The 19,583-nt window shown below is 38.5% G+C and overlaps 4 protein-coding genes across 6 annotated transcripts in view; 2 read left to right on the top strand and 2 right to left on the bottom strand.

The window, feature by feature from the left end:
• Positions 1 to 5,021, top strand: part of tep1 (telomerase-associated protein 1) — a 28,965-nt gene extending 23,944 nt beyond the window's left edge. Inside the window, exons 49-55 of one of the 2 annotated variants that reach the window (XM_056743087.1) lie at positions 196 to 317; positions 570 to 710; positions 1,481 to 1,580; positions 1,661 to 1,784; positions 2,924 to 3,006; positions 3,098 to 3,202; positions 3,510 to 5,021. In XM_056743087.1, the coding sequence (XP_056599065.1) occupies positions 196 to 317; positions 570 to 710; positions 1,481 to 1,580; positions 1,661 to 1,784; positions 2,924 to 3,006; positions 3,098 to 3,202; positions 3,510 to 3,629 (795 nt within the window). In that variant the 3' untranslated portion in view covers positions 3,630 to 5,021. The other variant, XM_056743088.1, reaches the window with a different exon arrangement.
• LOC130417518 (cerebellin-1-like) lies at positions 4,739 to 6,920 on the bottom strand. The gene is made up of 4 exons (XM_056743120.1): positions 6,186 to 6,920; positions 5,595 to 5,669; positions 5,363 to 5,500; positions 4,739 to 5,293 (listed from the first exon to the last, which is right to left on the bottom strand). Exons 1-4 carry the CDS (start codon positions 6,343 to 6,345, stop codon positions 5,007 to 5,009), a joined length of 660 nt encoding a protein of 219 aa, XP_056599098.1. The 5' UTR covers positions 6,346 to 6,920; the 3' UTR covers positions 4,739 to 5,006.
• Positions 6,921 to 7,178: 258 nt separating this feature from the next.
• serbp1b (SERPINE1 mRNA binding protein 1b) lies at positions 7,179 to 15,677 on the bottom strand. The gene is made up of 9 exons (XM_056743116.1): positions 15,302 to 15,677; positions 11,749 to 11,926; positions 10,938 to 11,078; positions 10,773 to 10,844; positions 10,436 to 10,510; positions 10,168 to 10,354; positions 9,236 to 9,292; positions 8,750 to 8,962; positions 7,179 to 8,669 (listed from the first exon to the last, which is right to left on the bottom strand). The coding sequence occupies exons 1-9, from the start codon at positions 15,555 to 15,557 to the stop codon at positions 8,610 to 8,612; spliced, it is 1,239 nt and encodes a 412-aa protein (XP_056599094.1). The 5' UTR covers positions 15,558 to 15,677; the 3' UTR covers positions 7,179 to 8,609.
• A 1,042-nt stretch (positions 15,678 to 16,719) lies between these two features.
• Positions 16,720 to 19,583, top strand: part of LOC130417503 (NACHT, LRR and PYD domains-containing protein 12-like) — a 41,747-nt gene continuing 38,883 nt past the window's right edge. The window contains exons 1-3 of one of the 2 annotated variants that reach the window (XM_056743089.1): positions 16,720 to 16,833; positions 17,476 to 17,536; positions 18,752 to 18,862. In XM_056743089.1, the coding sequence (XP_056599067.1) occupies positions 17,511 to 17,536; positions 18,752 to 18,862 (137 nt within the window). In that variant the 5' untranslated portion in view covers positions 16,720 to 16,833; positions 17,476 to 17,510. The remainder of the gene's footprint in view (positions 16,834 to 17,475; positions 17,537 to 18,751; positions 18,863 to 19,583) is intronic. The other variant, XM_056743090.1, reaches the window with a different exon arrangement.

Raw genomic sequence — 19,583 nt, 5'->3', positions numbered from 1 at the left:
CCTCGATCTCTATAGGAATAGTTATAGTTATTACAGACTTTCAGTCATTAACACAAATCATTGACCCAAAAGAGAATATTTGCATATTTTAGTCAAACTTAATGCAACAAATAGAAAATATACCAACTGTGAACCACAGGCAGCCACACAGTTGCAAATGAGTGTTTAATTCCATGTGTGTTGCTCTTGACTCAGGTCAGTGATGGCGATGTGTGTGCTGTCACCAGTATGCCGGATGATCAGATGGCCGTGGGCTGCTCTGACTGCTCAGTGTGTGTTTGGAAACTGAAGTGGGACTCTGAGAAGAGCACTGTGGGGTATTGACCTTTAACCTCTGAACTTATATACTATACTTACACCTCAAATAAGGTTATAAGATCAAGAAGTTTTCAGTTTCCATACAACTTTCCTAAGACTTTCTTCTGCATTGCAAGTAATAGTGATAAATATTAATAGTAAACATTATGTGGGGGACAAGCTTAATGTCTTTTTATATGTGATGTATTATGTGAGTAAATTGATATGAATCTGTCACTCATTTAGTTTTTTGGTGGTGATTGTTTTTCCAGGTTGGAAAAGGTGTCTTCGTACACAGTGAGCTATCCCGTGTGGTTTTTACACTACTGTATCACTCTCTTTGGAGTGTGTGGCAATGGTGTAGTCGTCGCTGTGTTCTCAACTGTAAATGAGCGGCCCACAGAACAGTTTTGGTACAAAAACTCACCTCACAAAGAAATAAACATCTCACACACCGTCAGCTCACAGAGTAACTACATTTACATTTACATTTATTCATTTGGCAGACGCTTTTATCCAAAGCGACTTACAAGTAGGGTGCAGTGGGCAGCTATCACTGCAGAGCAAACAGGGGTAAGGTGCCTTGCTCAAGGGCACTTCAGTCATTTCCTGGTGGCACTGAGAACTGAACCAGCGACCTTCTGGCTACGAGTCCAACTCTTTAACCACCAGACCACAACTGACGGCGGGGATGGGACTAGGGATGGCAACCGAAAATATTCAGGCAACAATAGCAAAAAAAAGTGTGAAAGGATCATGTAGCTACCAGCGCAGAGAGACGCGCACGCTTTATTAATGCAGAAAACATCTGGCACAGTGTGGATCATTTTAAAGTGTCAGAGAAAGACACAGCATGGGTAATACCGTTCGGTAACTTTGGTGAACTTCCGACGGAAGCGGGCGGTCTGACAGTAGCCCCACCGCTCGCCACATCTTTTGTCATCATAAAGTAGTCACTTGCACACATTTCCTTGTAAACAACTTGTCAAGGCATTTAGTTTATGCAATAGTAAAAAATGGCTAAATAAATTTTCGGCCAAGCGTTTCATTTTTATTCGGTTTCGGTGGAGATTTTTCATTTCAGTGCATACCTAAGAGTAACACAAGTATTAAATACAGTGAAGAGTGAATTATTTATTTATTGAGTATTAAAATGAAAGCGGCTATATGTGTGTTATTGCAGTTTTGATCCGTCGGCACGTCCCGCGGGAGTAATGGCCAATGACAAGAAGAGCTTTTGGTTGTGGGGACAAGAAAGGAGCAAAGTTTGTTTTAATTTCATCGTAAGTAAGCATCATCAACATCATGTACTAGTTCTGATATTTTGAAAAGCAACTTTTGAAAATGATCTGATCAATTTCAGATATCTATGAGTACCGACATCTTTGACGTGATGGACTTTTGTAAAAGTAAAATAGGTGATGAGGAGGATGGGGAGCAGACTAAAGAGAGCAGATCCTGGATCACAGCTTCAGCCGTGCAGGACGGTTCGTAAACCTCCACTTTCTTACACTTTCAACTCCTCAGTTTCTGGAGCATCACACCCTGTTCAAATACAGCTTTCTGAAGCAGCTGTTTACATTTTTGTAGTTGACACATAACTTAAGATCAGTCGTGGCAGAGACATGAATCATAATTACTTAGTTTTGTAGCAGAATTGTGTATCTTTAAAAAAATGAATTAGTCAGAATGTAGAATTGTACAGCAACGTGTCAATGGTGAAAAACCTCTGAACCTCTAACCAGCCAAACCCCGACCAGTTGATAAAGACAATAGCCGGGTTTTTGTACAAATGTGATGAAAAGTTCTCAATAACAGAAAATAACGTCATGTAAAATAGGTGCATCAAGTTCCTCGAACATATCACAGTTGTGTTGGTAGTCTCGAAGCCTTCAAACTGAAGGTGTGAGAACTTTGGCTGCTTTCGTTGGCCACGGCCCGCCCAAGAGACCCCATGACTGACAGGTAGCACAACCAATCACGTCTGATATTCAACATTTCTATCGTTAAACACTTAACAGTTTTCAAATATTGAATGTTTTTAATCACTTACATGTGTTGCACAGCACTCTTTCAACTTTGAAACGCAGCGTCTTGCTGAACAGCTGAAGACTTGACAGTAGCTCCATCTTTGCTTTGATTGGTCACTGCTGGGCTCTGTAACCGCCTCCTTTCATTTGATTGTTCACCTCACTTATTTTGATATTTCAATGTTGCGTTTGGTCAGTAGTTTCACAAATTTTATCACTCAGCAGAGAAAAAATTGTGTGGTGAATATATCACAAAAAAGCTGTAATTTAAAAGCAGGGTGTCCGTTTTCTTCTTAGCCGTTGTAGATGTTCAAATCACCAAAACAAAGCACACCCCTACCCTCATCTTTCACTTCTTTAGCGCTCGGCTAATGTCCATCCAGCAATGTTCACCTAACTGTTGATTGGCTACAAGCTTGATTTGGTACTCGGCCCGACTCATTGTCTAAAGTGTAATTCGAAAATCGGTTACCCCGGCTTTAATGTGCTCTTGGGGGCCCCGTAGTGGTGGCGAGGCCCTATTCAGCCGCTGATACTCAGATGCTGAAAATGCTATTTGCCATGCTTCTAATCGATTAATTTGATGTTTTTTGCAGATTTCGTTGTTTGTGGAGACTCTAAAGGCTACATGTGGTTTAACAAGCCATCCAAACCCTCCACCTGGACCCAAAAACGACTGGCAAGTGTCCTTCAGTTTCTCTCATAGATATGATCATGTCATGTGATTTATGTGTGTGATAAATTTGGTGGATATTGACGGGATCCTATAGGCACATGAAGACAAAGTGACTGTACTGAGACTGACCAAAGACCTCATCATCTCTGCATCTTACGACAGAACCGTCAAACTGTGGGACAGACACACTAAGAAACAGGTCTCTTTAACTTTTTATGAGCTTTTTAACACAGACTGTAGTCTCGCCTTAACTTAACCATATTTCATTAGATGTGACAAAACTATGTTTGTCTATTGTTTCATGTCATCTATTGTTTTAGCATTTTAGCCCCGTCAGTCATTTTTGTCCAATGTTTCTTTAAAGGGTTTGTGTTATCTTTAAGATAAATGGCTAAGATAAAAGATTCATGTTGTGTAATTCATAGTGAAGCGTCCTTAAAGGTTTTGGAGCCACTGCACAGTTTATAAACCAGTTTTTATTTACATTGATTCTTTGTATTCCACAGTTGGGCATGTTTGTGTGCCGAGCGCCGGTGAAGGTACTGGAAGTCAAACCAAGTAACCTCACAGAATTTGTTTGTGGAGATGCTCAGGGTCAACTGTACTTCCTGTCCTGGAAAGTGTGATGCTCTTAAATTCAATCAAAGTGTTGTGGGATTTTCTGAGGGATGAGGTCAAGGCTTGTCTTTGAAGTTTGTTTATTAATACTTGAATGCAAGATCAGCTAAATACGGAATGACAGTTATCAGCAGAGCCATTGAGAGAGTTCTGCCAACGGAAGTCCAAAACGCTGGAGCGTCACGTGATTCATGGAGCCTTCAGATAGTTCCAGGAAGTTATGATTTCTCTTTAAATGCTTTTTCTTTTTTTGTTCATTAAATGTTTTTCGTCTTTAAATGGGTTAGAAGTTTACCTCAGTTGGTCTGTTTAGTCGCAGCTCCATGTGTAACTAGTAACTTCTGGGAACTATTGAGAGCCTCCATGAACCGCCATTGCTGTAAAAAAACTGTTCCATTGGAGTCAACGGAGTTGATGCAACTCTCTCTTTCAATGGCTCAGGTCTACAGACTACCAAAATCTCTTACGGGTGTAGGTGTTACCTTATTCTCTAGAGGTCCTGCTCCACTGAAAAACAGGAAACTATAGAGACATACATTTCTAGAAATATTTGTTAACCTTTAAGTCGTAGGCACATTTCTACCATGAATCACTTTCTTGGAAAAAAATATATTATTGTGAAAGTTAAAAACCCTCATCTTTATACATGCATGTTTCTAGCTTTGCTAAAAGATGATTGAATAAAAGATAATTGAATAAAATTAAAGATTTCCATTACACTAAGAATCCTTTATCTTGACGCATGTAGAAAACTCCGGCTTGTGGTCTTGTGCAATTTATAATAGGGACGCACCGATATGTAAATTTTGGCCGATAACCGATAATTCTTTAACACTGGAAGCCGATAACTGATATATGGCCGATATACAGTAACTAAATATTAATATAAATTCCCAATTTTATTGACAGAATATAGACAGAAAGCATTCACACAGCAGTCCGATTCAAACAATATGCTTCTGTTCCTATAATTTGCTCATCCATAAATATCTACATGCTGTACCTACGTCAAAAATGTTTTGCTAATATCTGTAAGTGAACGATCACGACATAAAAACAGTACTGTACTGTATTTTAACTGTAAGCAGCGTGCATCTAAAGAAGTTTATCCAGAGGAAGTGATTTACGATTTATTGGCTATTATACAGTATACTGGCCGATAACGTTATGGCCGATAATTTATCGTGCATCCCTAATTTGTATTATTTTATACATGACTGAACACTACATGATACAGTTGCCTTAAACACAGCTCTGACATGAGCATATATGTGTTTATTTCATTGAAATGGATACTATATTATTCTATGGTTAGCTAATGAGCATTTTATCTTGCATGTAATTATACATGTCAAATTTGTGTGATGGTGAATATTCTGAATAAACTACATTTGAAAAAGCAGGTGTCCACTGAATGTGCTGTGATGATGTTCACCGTTGTCAAAGATCCAGGTGCCCGGATAGAGATTTACTTTGACCTCATCGCCTTTTTCTAGAAGCAGAGAAACGCCATTTGAAGAGCTGATGAAGCCGGAGGGTTGATTTGCGTGTGTGGAAAATATATGCTGGTCATTTTTAAACAGGCCTGCAGTAAGAGCTTTCTCTGGATGTCCACCGGCTTTGGAGAAGACTCTGAACGCATAGACTCCTCTGGTTGGTGCTGTGAAGATTCCTGTATCAGACAAATATCAAGTCAAGTTTACTTTTAAGAAAAGACGGATGGATTTATTCCTAGGTTTACCTGTGTTGGAGTCATAGGCGTTTCCAGTATTGAGATAGACATGGCTGTAAACCAGGGTGTGAAATTCACCAACTACAGGTCCAATGTGTTGTGGGACGTGAGTGCTCATAAGAGATGCTGAGAAAGCCACTTTTGAAGCTATTTAACAAACCATTTCAGTTTTATTTTAAAGACATGTTATATATATAGATGATATAAGGAAGTACTTAAGCTAATTGATTAATTGTGTTACCTGCATTTTGGTTTATTAGTTCATCCACTTTGTCATTCATTGCATTATACAAGGACTTCAACATGTCGGCCTGTGCTGAGAAAACAAATAGAAAAATTCTGTTTCTACATGACAGTCGAGGCCAAAACAAATTGATTTACTTTTTTAACCTTTTCTCTCTCAAGCTGCATTTCAAAGTACATAGTTCAGATCAATGACCTCACGTTAGCTGACGCAGTTAACAGAAACAACATTTCTTGTACTTAAGATAATTAAGTGCTGCAAATAAATTTATAAGGAGGGGTATACCGCCCATAATTTACCGTTACCTTGATAATATGTATCAGATGAAATTTTGTTTGTTTCTTATAATTACAAAAAATTAACACTTTGTGTTGTTGGAGTCAAACTAGGAATAAAACTATTTTATAGCGGTATAATAATTTTTCTTCGTAAAGCTATATTGAAACTACTTTATAACCAATTTAGGGCAAAATAGAAGATGACCGATGTGAGCAGTGTTTAAAACTTTGAAAACGTTTTCATAGAATGTTGATTTGCTGGAAACATAATTTAAAATGTATACAAATGCTCGAACAAAAATATTCTCACCTTTGTTTTCTGTCCTTAGTCTTTCCAGCTCAGTTTCCATAGTTTGTTCCAAGGTTTTTATCTTGCCAAGTTCATTAAGAATGTTAATTTGTGGGGAAAGTAAGTCTTGCCCGTGTGTGGAGCATGTGCCGAGCATTAAAACCGCCGCAAGCATCAACATTTTGTTCCGTGTGTTCTAGAGACTAGAGAAACAGAATGATGTGAAAAGAGGGAAGGCACTATCTAAACCTTTCAGCTCGCTTCCTGAATATTAATGAAATGATGTGATAATCCAGTCCAGATTTAGAGGAAGATTCATCATCTGGTGGTCACTTTGGAAGAAGTAGAAATTAATCTGTGCGAATTCAAAATCTTACTCAACGGGTCTTCAACAGCCTTCAGTACAGAAATATGAACTTTAGATCATGTTTATTTTGGAAAATAATGTAAAGGCTGGTATCGATTATTAATTTACTGTAAACTCATTTAAAACTTACAAAATGTTTGCCAGCAAATGTCTTTTTTTCCTCGATTTCCCTCTGTACACAGCATTTGTAATCTGTTAATAAATGCACTTTGGCTTGTATCAGAAGTCTCTTTCACACATACAGCGTTTACTGGTAAATTGCAGTTAACAATCATGTGTGAACGGGACCTTTACGGTAAAACTGTACTTCCAATTTTCCATTATTATAAGTAGTAACGTTACATGCAAATTCCAGTAAGTGGCGATGTGTGAACAGCACATTTGTGTATTTACCATAAATTTACAAGAATGGCTTTACACGTTATTTACCAGTATTGCTGTATGAAAACGATAAACACATTTAAATAAATAACCGGACTGCAGAATGTTGAAGAAAGGACACACAGACGAGACCAAGATTAACTTGGTTTAGGGGAGAAGTTTTAAACCCATCTCAAATGAAAAATTACAATCACATTTATGATACAGCCAAACCAAGAAGTCCATTTACAAGAGACATTTCCATGACTATACGAGCACTCACTGAACACTTCTAAGCAATTTATTGAACAGGGATATATGCAGACATGTTTATAATAGAAACAATCGCGTCACAAAGAATAAGAGGGAGTCACGACTGGAGGTCCCGGATGAGTCTTCCAATAGAAGCGTGACAAACCGGAAGCCTTGACTCCAACTTAATGTCGTCTTCCGCTTCATTTGTCACCTCTTCTTCATTAATACAGAGCACATCGGCCATCGCACTCGGATGTCTTGCCATTTCACATACGTAAGAAGCTGCTTCCGAAGTTTCGTCCCACCCTGAATTACGCACTTTGTTTCGGAAAACGCAAGCAGTAGTGCCGTCGTAGCAATAATTAAAAACAAAAACACAGCAAAGACCACAGAAGAAACACAAATAAACAAATGGTACTGATGTGAGTAGACCATGTGCTTATTAGCAAAAATTCAAACGTCACCATAAATCTAAGTGCAAGATATGTCAACAACCTTAACCAGAGAAATCCCACAAAAAATAAAACCGCATGTTAAAAACATGACTTACCTAAACATACAATCTAAGTTCAGGAAAATAAATTTATGATAGATGAGTATTAAAACAGGTTATCATTCACTCACACACACACATACATACGAAACCCCACATATACAGCTGAAAGTGGTCCTAAGGTTTCTAACGGAAGAATCTACGTGACCTAAAAGGACCAGCCTGGATCTACACTGAACCCTGGGCACTTAACATCTTACTCTCAGCGAGCAACAAAACATGTATACCAATATCACTGGTCCACCAGAGGACGACAAAACAATGAAGAAAGATCAAGACGAGCCATTCGCTTCTTGCTACAGGCCGTATCCAGATATCCAAATGACAAGAGGATAACTTGACCTTTGAGCTTTCTTTCAAAACATTTCAAAAAGTCAATATACATTACTCCTGTATATATTAACAGTAAAACAACCACTACGAATCTTGTTGTATCTCACCTAAAAATAATGAAAAAAAACCTTCTGCTTTTGGTAGAGCTATCGAGAGCAAGTACGCTTCTACACGTACGTGGACAGCGGAGTGTCTTGAGGGAAGCGTGAGCTTTCACAACACACCTCAATTCTATCTGGAATCGCATACATTCAAGCAGCAATAAAAAAATATTTATGGCGAACGCATAATCTCTGGGAAAACAAGGGGGAAAAAATACTGTATGAACAATCCCTGCTTTCATGTCTCGAAATACAAAACCCCTACCAATAATTTGCTTCAGTGTAACGAGAAGTCCATTTTTGTTTTTCCGCAGGTAAAAGTCAGTTCTCAGTGTATGTGTGGATGACGGTCTCTCGTGTTCAATATTTTTTTTCTATGGTTTGTCAATGGTCGAAGGATCCATAAGCATGCAAGCGTCGAAGAGGAGGAGGAGGCCCGGAGGAGCGGGAGGAAGGTTAGATGGAGGAGCTGAGCTTTAGGCCAAGGCTGGAAAAGCCTCAGGGTCATCCACGTTAGGAACGGACACACCTCCGCTCTGTCAAACACAACGACACAGCCAGTTATCGTCTAAAATCAATATCACTGACTGTACTAGTAAATGCACATTTTATTCACCTTCTCAGATCTGCCGCCGCCTCGACCTGGCCGTCCTCCGCCACCACCAGCACCACCACCACCACCACCACCGCCCCCACGACCTCCACGGCCTCCACGGGAGCCCCCGCGGCCACGTCCCGGTCGACCCAGGTCTCCAAAGTTAATCTCCAACTGGGAGGTGATGTCATTGGCTGGTTTACGGAAGTGGTGTTCGCCGGCACCATCATCAGCCTAATAAAGAAATATACATTTGGCTTTAGGTATAAAATCTACCACTTCTGCTGAAGGTTCATAACACTTGAGTGCATAATACAAAATCTATGACTACAGAATCAGCCCTTCAATGTTCTCATGTTTAACCGGGTTTCTTCAATCCCCCTATGGGTCACCGCCCCCGTTGAGAACCACTTGTTTATAAAAAACTGATAAAAACACTTTTCACAGCACAGTGAACCGTATTAAAATTTCAACAAGTTAACAAGTGTACAATGGCAGGACAGGTACCTTCTGGAATGATTCGGGATCAACATCTCCACTTTCAATCACAGCTCCAGCCTGCCGCTGTAAACATAAGAAATTGAAGCAATTCATAAAAAAATCTGAATTTTTGTGAAAGAGGTAAATGAAGGTGTGCTTGAGAAGTGTATCGTCTGTAGTGAGAATGATTAGGCCATTTAAATACACATTATCAACAAAGAATACAGGATTTTGAATGACCACCGAGTCAGGACCTAGTTTTAAGGTCCTTGGGAACTACACAAACAACAGTGTGAGCATCCCCTGCTGGCCGCACAAACACTCAGAATACTCCAGGAGGTCTTCCATCCTGGTACTAACTAGACTCAACCCTGCTTAGCTCCAGTGGGCAACCAGTCTGGCTTGGCGACATGAGCGATGCTATTTTTACGTAAATCTTAAAATACAATCATATGGATCAAATTTTTTGATTTTCAAACGGTACTTTGAGCATGAAAAGTTTATTTAATTTATTGTAATTCCAGTCATGCAAGACTTTCAGAATGCCAAGATATCTATCTTATCACGTGCCCAAGTGTTGTTTGTTATCCACATATGAGATTCTACTGATTCTAATCTTCTGTTAGTCACACATCATCAAGAAATTCACCGGCCTTTGAAAAACAGAGAAATACAATCTTTTTTGCATGTGCACGCGTATAGTATATACATGGACGTCATACTTTACGTTAAGTCTACTGCAACCGTGGCTAACAGTACAAATTGTAAAAACCATGTTGGGTAAATGGCAGAACAGGGAAAAGCAGAACAGGAAATGTAAAAAAACATGGGTGAGAGAAGAGGATCGAAGAGTCATGACATGATCCGGCTTAAACTTGAACCCGTTTTCTAGATCATGTGCAACCCCATAAACTTCACAACATTGAACAAAAGTTAAACACTCATTTGAAGAATCTTACCGCGCCGACTTCATCGCTCTTTGACTTGTGCAGGACATAGCCCTTCTTCCACTGTCCATCGTTCCCCTCGTTGGGCTTACGGATATTGAATTCGACTTTGGCGCGCTCTTTGTCTTGCATGGCCTTATATTCATCCAGTGTCATCTCTTTGGGACCTTCCTCCTTCACCTCCTCTACTTCATTCTCCCTAAATAACCACACGGATGTCATGCTCAGTATCACAGGAAACTGCACTTCTCGGCATCCGCAACTGTCATCACAAACTCACTTGTTTTCAGAATCGGCAGGTGCGTGTTCCTCTCCTTCAGGAACGGGCTCAGGTGCAGCTGACTGATCCAGCTCACTGTCAAAATAAGATGTGGGGATCATATGAAGCACCATATTCTTTAATGACCAACATGATTTTTTTTGTAAAAAAATATTTTTTCAAAGTCAAATTTTCTTAACAATGGCAAAAATATTACAGAATAAAGGCTGTGCATGCTAACCCCATCCCCAAGTTAAAGCAATAACAGTAGCGCATACATGCATTAAATTACCAGTAAACTAAAATGCCATGTTAGCGTTTCAATCAACGAATCCCATGACACGCTGAACAAGCTTACCTGGTTTCTTCCTTCACATTCCCCCAGTTGTGCGAGCCACTCCCGCTGCGCTTCTCCTCTCCCTTCTGTCGACTAGAACGTGAAGCGAACAACAACATTCCAGTGAGACTCGCGTGACAAGACGCAAATAAACCAAGTGTTTTTTGTTGGCTCTGTCACACTCACATTTTGTCATTGCCGCTGTGTCTGTCAAAGTCACGTTTCCCCCGAGAATCGAATCCTTCTCCACGTCCCATGCCCCGTCCACGGCCACCTCGGCCCCCACGTCCCACCCCACGCCCTCTTGATGGCTTATCTCCAACAGGCCTGAGGATTACACACAAAAAAATGAGGGCTGAGTAAAATATATTGATTCTTCGATTTTAATAGATCCTCAATTTAAAGAAACAATATTTGGAAAATCGTTAAGAATCGATTCTTAATTCATCCAGAGAATAGGCGTCATTATTTGAGTCGAATTTTGAAATCTGTTTTATTTCTTAAACACTTATTAAGTTGGTCAGGATAACACCCTTGCTACCAACGTAAATGTGTGTTTCATTCTTTTAGCTGAGAAGTGGGGTTTCAGTTACAAGCCTATATATTGAAATATGGATTCCATGTCTGCAAAACGAATATTTTAAATTAAATAATGATAACCAATCGATATTGAATCGAAACCAAATGTACAAGATTCCAATCGCCAAAATGGTCTCAAAACCCTGCCCTGGTGGAAATTAGACATTGTATAATAATCTGTTGAGTATTTTTAATTTAATTTACTACATAAAATATGAATATGAATGATTAATTCATATAAAATCTCTTTTTAAGTATAACCAATCACAGACCAGAAGTTAACATCGGGCCAGCGCGTGCGTCTGATAAAAATGTCAATGTGTGTCACAAAAGAAGATATTTGGAGAAATTTGGTGGTTTAGTGTTCATACCATGGAAGTCATTCAATGTCAGACCGGTTTGGAACACAGAAACTCACTTGTCCACAGAGAACTCTCCACCCTCTGGTTTATCATCAGCTGGTTTGTCAAAGCGCCGCTCGCGAGGAGGTCGTCTCTCTGGTCTCCGCTCACCGGGGCGACCCTCTCCTTGACCTCCTTGGTTCTGGGAACTGGTCTGACCCTGCTGCTCCGGTCTCCGGCCAACCCTCCTCACGCCTGAAGTAAACATCCAGACCTTCATTAAACTTGTCATGTAATAGGTTGAACAAATGCAAATCTACAGTTTTAATAGGGCTGGGATGATATATCGTGCAGTTCTGATGCTCAGTCTCTAAATGAATTATGTTTAAATGCCATCACATCCGAAAGCCAGAGGGCGCTCGCGCGCAGAAACTCCAAATATGGGACACAGAAGAAGAAGTATTTTCCATGTAGTTCCAGGAAATGCCAGTGGTCTCATGTTCTATCACTCTTCTTTCAACCTTTACAGGTATTTTCATGATAACGAAGTATATTTATAATGATTTTTAATTTATAGATCATAGAGCTGCAGCTCTCAAAAGAGCTGTGCATAAACACAGAATCGAAGCCTTTCAAAATCGCCCTAGACAGGTATAAGTGTGGATCACGATATATATCGTCCTAGTCCTTCATCACTTATTAAACTAGAATATGGAACACTTAAGACCACTTCACTATTAGCAATTTGGTTGAAAAGAAACTAACATACAGTGCCTACTATACAAGAAAATGCTATTAAACAACTTTAAATTAAAGGGACAGTTCACGTAAAAAAGACAGTTCATGCTTCTGTGGAACACACCAGAAGATATATTAAGAAAAATAGTGGATTGTGTCCATACAATGGAAGTCAATGAGGTTCACTTTGGTTTTCAACATTCTTCTAAATATCTTCCTCTGTGTTATGCAGAATGAAAGTAAGTATTCCAGGTTTGAAATTATATATAAGGATCAGTAACCATTAAATATTCTTTACTGAAATATGCAGTTTTCATTCGCTCTTTTGACTGCAGGTGTCACCTGGGTTCTCAAGTCCACCTGATTATTCACGACTGGGGATGCAGCGATTACTTATTTTACTATAAACCGTGCTTTCAGTGACCATACACGAAGCGTCGAGTTGCACACAACTGACAGGATGCGTACATTCTGTATGAGCAAGTTCAGATTCAAAGTCTACTCCTGATGCAAGAAGAACCAATTTAACTCATGTTTATGTTATTATTTAGCGAAAAGACTATGTGACGTTGATAAATGCAACAGTGGGGAAACAATGTGCGCCAAGCTTTTAAAGGGACAGCAGCGCAATAAATGAAGAGTTTGGTTCCAAGACACGATTAACGGCATTTAAAAAAAAAGAGTTTCATCCAAAATCAGTATTATCAGGTCGATATTGAGAAGTCACTTTTTAATTTTACGTGAAATGCGACATCCGTCGTGTTATTCTGTCATGTTTCTCCCTTAATTTCCAAACCTCAGTATACGCAGGTCTCACTTCTCTGCAGAATACCCGCTCAACCAATCACAGCACACCATTCCACGCATTGAATACAGTAATGGAGAAAAAATTGTCATGGATTTATCTCATTTTGGGGAAAAAAGTTTTTTATAATAAAGCTTTTAAAATAAATAAATTGATTTATAGCTTTTTGGAAGCCACACTTGAATTCTCATCAAACGACAAATAACGAAGACAAAACACACTCACTGCTCATGACTGATCAACTTTATTAACTTAAATATGGTTTGATCTATGTTTCAGTTTAGTGTGAAGACTATGAAGTGTTATTTTGACTCCTTTATTCAGTTTCTGTACCTAGTAACCACAGTTAGACCAACATGAAACACATGAGAAACACAGTTAATTTCATTTGTGTGTTTGCTCATAATTTGATCATTTGTTCAAATTTGATCATTAACTATTATACAAGTTAGGCTAATAGTTTTATGGTATTATGATCTTATTTATTAAGATTGCTTAGGTAAAAAAACGAATAACTACACATTATCATTTATTTATACAAGTAGATTTTTTTGTCACGGCCAGTAAAAATTTAGAAATTAATTTATTCACGATAACCGTCATAATTGTCCAAGCCTGGTTATACCCTTTGACTATAATTGTACCAAGAAAATCTATTATTGTTTCATCTGCTGATTTTCTGATTTGTGTTGCGTTTAATTTAATGTCTGATTTACTTCAGATTGTGTTCAACCTGAACAAGATAAACTTTTACCTACCAGAATCAATATTAATTTGATTTATTTGATCTTTATGACAACAAAATGTGCTTTCAGCAAGTCACATCAATATAAAATTCGGTATCAGTGCTTTTTGAATCTTTGCAGCACATTGTAAATAAAAAATCACGATAATATTAATAATCTGAATGCTCACTATACCTGTGATGTGACATTTTCATACCGTTACATCTCTACTCCTATTCATAAAAGGCTTCGTGCAGTTTAAACCTACATGACCTGGTACCCAGACCAACCACAAAATGTGATTATAGGGCTGTCCAATGATTAATCGCGATTATTGGCATCCAGAATAAAAGTTAGTGTTTACAATTTATATGTCTGTGTCCTGTGCATATTCATTTCGTATTTATAAAAACATACACACACATATATGCATATTTAGGAAGCATTTACATGTATTTATATATATTAATCAATCATTAAAATGACATGTTTATATATGTATTTTTCTTAAATATATGTATGTGTATATGTTTATATATACAAAATGAATATGTACACAACACAGACATATATTATGAAAAAGCAAACTTTTATTCTGGATGTGATTAATCGCGATTAATCATTTGACAGCCCTAAATTATAACACTACACCAATCGGCGATTACACTGTCAGTCACGGTACCATCCCCTCAAACATAATTTAATAAACCCGAGTAACACTGCTAGATAACACGAACACTCCAAACAAGCCTAACACTGACCTACATTGCAAACACTTCCGTCACGTTTGACAGATCGCGACTAGTGTAAGCGCGTGCACTGTGATATTAAAGTGAAACGACACCCGTTCACATTTGCATAAATATGACACAAGATGATCCTCAGTGGCTAAGTCAACACACAAGCTTGAATAAACTAAATCGTGCACATACAGCTAAGCAAGCTAGCATTTAGCTAAGGCATCTACGCACTTATAAACGAAGTTGATCGTATTATTTATAAACATCTATGTTGGCATGTCACAGCAAGTTGCGCGAGAAAAACGTGCGCAGACGGTTTCTGGGGTTGTTACGATCGCAAATAAACAATGAAATGTGACGACAAGCGTTCAGGCTGGTGTCCATGTTGACTTTGCTGTTGTGTTTATATGCTCGAGCACTCAAGTCACAATCAGCTGCGTTTCAAACCCGCGCGAGCTGTCTAGCTAGACTTCACTATTTCATTTATTTTTGTGCACGCGGTGTTAAACGTGTTCGGTGTTGTGTTTTGTGTTGTTACGCTCATATGATGCTCAGATATGCCGTCTCGCGCTATGTTTTGACACACCACCGCGTTGACGTTTAGTGTTGAAAGCCCTCATACCCTCTTTCTTCAGAGGTACGGCAGCCTGCGTCTCTTCCTTCTTTTCCGGGGCTGTGTTTTTCCTGTCTTTTTGCGACTCCTTCTTCGGCTGTTTGGCGGCTTGTGCTGCTGTCTTTGAGGCGCCAGACGCGGCCGCCTCTTTCTTCTTGTTCTCGGCCGCCTTTAATATCTCGAACGGGTCGGACTCGTCGTCCAATAGCTGGTCGAACCGATTGGTCACGACGCAGCCGAAGCCGTCTTGCAGGTGTCCGGGCATGATGGCGCCCCAACAGCGGGATTCTCCTCCGATTCTTCGAGGCTTCGAGCAAACAGCTCACGTCGGATAACCACAAGATGGCCGAGGAAGACACCTGCTTCTCTTCCGGCGCTCTCGATATCCGGGACATTGCAGCGCTCGCGCCATGTGGGGCGTGTAGTTTTTCAAGATCGCATTTGTGTGCGATTGCTTAAAGAGGATTTAAAGAGCTCAGCGCCAAACCGGTCTTTGGCTTTGAGGCCATACATGAGTGGCACTGGCAGATGATGAACTATTGATATAAAGTGTATTAAAACCATGGGTCATATCCATAAATGCTTCATTCTAATCCTCTGATTCAAAAATAATTGAATCTCATTGGGCTAACTTGAAAGCCCCTTTCTGGTGTGGACTACAATTCATCATTTAGTTCCAAAATCATTTTACTCTGATATTATTTTAGATGAAGCCACAAACTGAATTTATGTGACGAATAGCTAAGCGACAGCACTCAGTTGGTCTTTACAGGGGGCGACTTTAACACAAACATTTAACAAGGGGCACGTTTTACCCCACAGCCAAAATAATCAGCTGATAAATATGAATATTTATCTATCAAAGATATTAATATATTAATGAACCATGCTGAAAATCAACTGACAGTTAACCAGACAATCAATCTATCAATGAATAACTAACATAAATATTTAGATAAATGAATGGCCTAAATATAACACATATAATATTTTTATTAAACAAACTAGTTCATTTACATTTGATGGAAAAATGAAGGATCTGATGTTCAGAATATGATAACTACAGTATAATGCTTGATTTGTTGTTAAATGTCATTAGTTTTCCTTACATTATTCTGATGTGATGTTCTGCAAAACAACAAGCTTTATAAAAATGTTTTACTGTTGATGATGAGATCTCTTACAGTGAAATCCGTTTACTCTACGTCACCAGTTTAAGTTTCACAGTGAAAACTTTAAAATCACTTGGCAAGGCAGACAACAAAAAATCTAAATATATCTTGACTCCACGGTGATTCTTTGAGGTTTATTTTGAGTTTTTACTTCGAGGGGGTGTTTTACTCACCCAGCCTTTATGTTTATAAAATGTACACCTTAAACCGACATCAATGGAAAAATGTACAAATGTGTGTGAGTGTGTGTATGTATCAGTATGTTTCTGGCTCCTCCTCTTCCACGGGTAACAGGTGAAAGTGAAACTATTACAGCAGGAGCCATTTTACAGCAAGAAAAATGAAAATAACACCAGGAGAGAAAATATAGTGAGTATCACAAATCTTACATATTTGTTTAGTAGAATCAGTTGTGTCTTGCTCTGAATTCAGTTCACATCAAGTTTATTGCTTCAAGATTCTTCTAGAAAAACGTGTTATATTTTAAATCAAGTAGCCTACTGTATGTTCATACGCATTTAACATTCACAAGCATTCAAGTTATTTGTGCCATTTTTTTAACCAAACGTATGCATGGGACAACACTGAGTTACTCTATAGACTCCATTCCTGCACCATTTTGTGGCAGAGAAAAAAACTGTGCATAGTAAATGAAAGTGAAGCCGTTAGCTTTATATCAGGGCGGTTTCCTGGATAGGGATTCACTTAAACCGAGACTAGGCCTTAGATAAAACAACAGATAAAACAATGGTACTAAGTCAGTCGGTTGAGTCTCACGCCGAATGCATGAAAGTTGGCAATCCTGCATTTATTTTAGTCTAGGACTAGTCCCGTCCTGTACAGGAAAAAACCCCATTGAGGAGCAAGACATATTTAAAGCACATTAGGGCAGTTTAACACAATGACATGAGACTCTTCACAGTTTAAAACCAATTGTGCATCTTATTGCTGTAGGTATACCAAATTGTGTATACCTGAGATAACACATGATATACAATATTTTGTTTCCAGATTACAGATTAAGTAGAAGATTAACTCACGAGACAATGAGTCTCACCAGAGAGACAAAAAGGTGAGCCAATTAAAGATTTAATAAACAAATCAGTAGTCATTTTAAAGGGGTGGTGCAGCAGTGTTTCATAGATTCTGACTTCTTTACAATGTAAAACATGGTGTCAGCTTATGCTTGATATGATCAGTTTTCCAAAAAACAAGTTGGATTTATCACGTAGAATTTCTGTGCCCGGACCACAGCCGTAGGATTCGTATAGGTTTCGGAAACTTTCTTCCAACATAAAATACCCTTACTTAACCACTTTTTATAGTCCTTTATTGGATAATTGTCCTGGAAAAGCGTCAACCAGAGAGAGTGAGAAAAAGAGCACGCCCGTCAATTCCACTTCAATGTCTGTTTGCTCATTGCATTGTGGTGATGAATGTTATAAGACGATGGACATAACGCTGGATTTGAAGATTGTTTCACTATATGAAACTTATAGTGAATCAACGCTTATGCATGGATAATGTGATGATGTATTGTGTGCTCTCGCTGTTGTTCGCCCAGTGGGTGAAGTATCTGTTTTCAACACAATGTTGAAAACAGAGATGGCATAGCAACAGCCTAGCAACAACCCCAGGTCCCCTAGCAAACGCATAGCAACAGCCTAGTAACCACCCCAGGTACCCTAACAACCTCAAAGCAACAGCCTTGAAACCTCCAAGGATACCCTAGTAACCGCATAGCAATCAACCCAGGTAACCTAGCAACCATGTAGCAACACCCTAATAATCACCTCAAATAACTTTTCAAACTAGCTTAAAGTTTTCAGGCCAGGCTTTGTCAAGCTTACATAAAGTTTGTCCTCAAACTTCACTATCTTGTTCTTATTGCAGTACGTTTTGAGTCACGAGATAGTGCCTAATAGATTATTTACAGTAGTTTGGTATAGTGGTCCTTCAAAAATCTCAGTGATTGAGCAATTAAAAATCAACTATTACAGAAAGCAGTTTAAATACAGTGTTTTAGCATACTTTTCTTTTACCTTTATCATCTGAGCCTGCAAAATAAATAATTGTGTCAGTTTCAAAATACAACAGTAGCTTTAATTTTTTGTTTTATAAGTGAAATTTTATAGTCACATGTGATGCGTATATTATGATATATTATTTAAATAATACTTCAGTGGGTTAAAATGTGCCATTAAATACAAATATTATATAATGCTTGTAAAAACACATGATTACTGATTAACTCAACATTAAGTTAACTGTTTAAATGCTGTTTTAGTTTGACTCATGGAGAATCTCCTGAACCCAGCTGTGTGTCCATGAAGAGTGATGGATCAATGGGTGAACCAGTTAACTTCAGTTCAGGAAGCTGTGATGGTGCAGATGTGAGGTGAGAACAGTCATGCAACTGTATACATAAACTTTTAAGACTACACATCAATGTACAATATAAGACTACACATCTAACATTCATGCACATACAATACTCACTCAAATGTAAACAAATGTTGAAATAAATATGAATGTGTGTTGCATTTATTGTAATTGCAGATAAATTGGACAGATATGATATTTAACAGTGAAAGATGTGATATTGCATAGATATTAATTTGCACAATAATAAATATTGACGTATTTCACAGTTATGTATATGGTGTGTAGCTTCAGCCTCATTTACTCACCTTTGAGTTGTTCCAAATCTGTCTATATTTTTTTGTTCTGATGAACACAGATAAGGATATTTGGAAAAATGCTTATTAGCAGACAGATCGTGCCCCCCAATGACTCGCATAGTAGGAAAAATTGCTTTGCCAATTTTTTGTTTGTTCTGTTGAACACAAAATTAGACATGTTGAAGAATGTAGGACAGAAAGCAGTTCCGGGGCACCTTTGACTACGATTGTATTTTTTCCACCCATGGTAGTCAATGGGGGCCAGGATCTGTCTGGTTATAAGGATTCTTTCAAAGATCTTTCTATATGTTCATCAGAAAAAAGACATATCTTTTGGGACAACTCGAAAGTGAGTAAATAATGACAAAGTATTTTAAGTATCACTTTAAGTTGCAATGTCATCTACAGTATGTTAAAAACAGGGATGGGATAGCAACA

This window comes from Triplophysa dalaica, chromosome 3 (genome assembly GCF_015846415.1).
Source record: "Triplophysa dalaica isolate WHDGS20190420 chromosome 3, ASM1584641v1, whole genome shotgun sequence".
NCBI classification, from domain to species: Eukaryota; Metazoa; Chordata; class Actinopteri; order Cypriniformes; family Nemacheilidae; genus Triplophysa; species Triplophysa dalaica.
The sequence above is the reverse complement of the archived record's forward strand: the minus strand, read 5'-3'. Positions and strand labels throughout refer to the sequence as shown.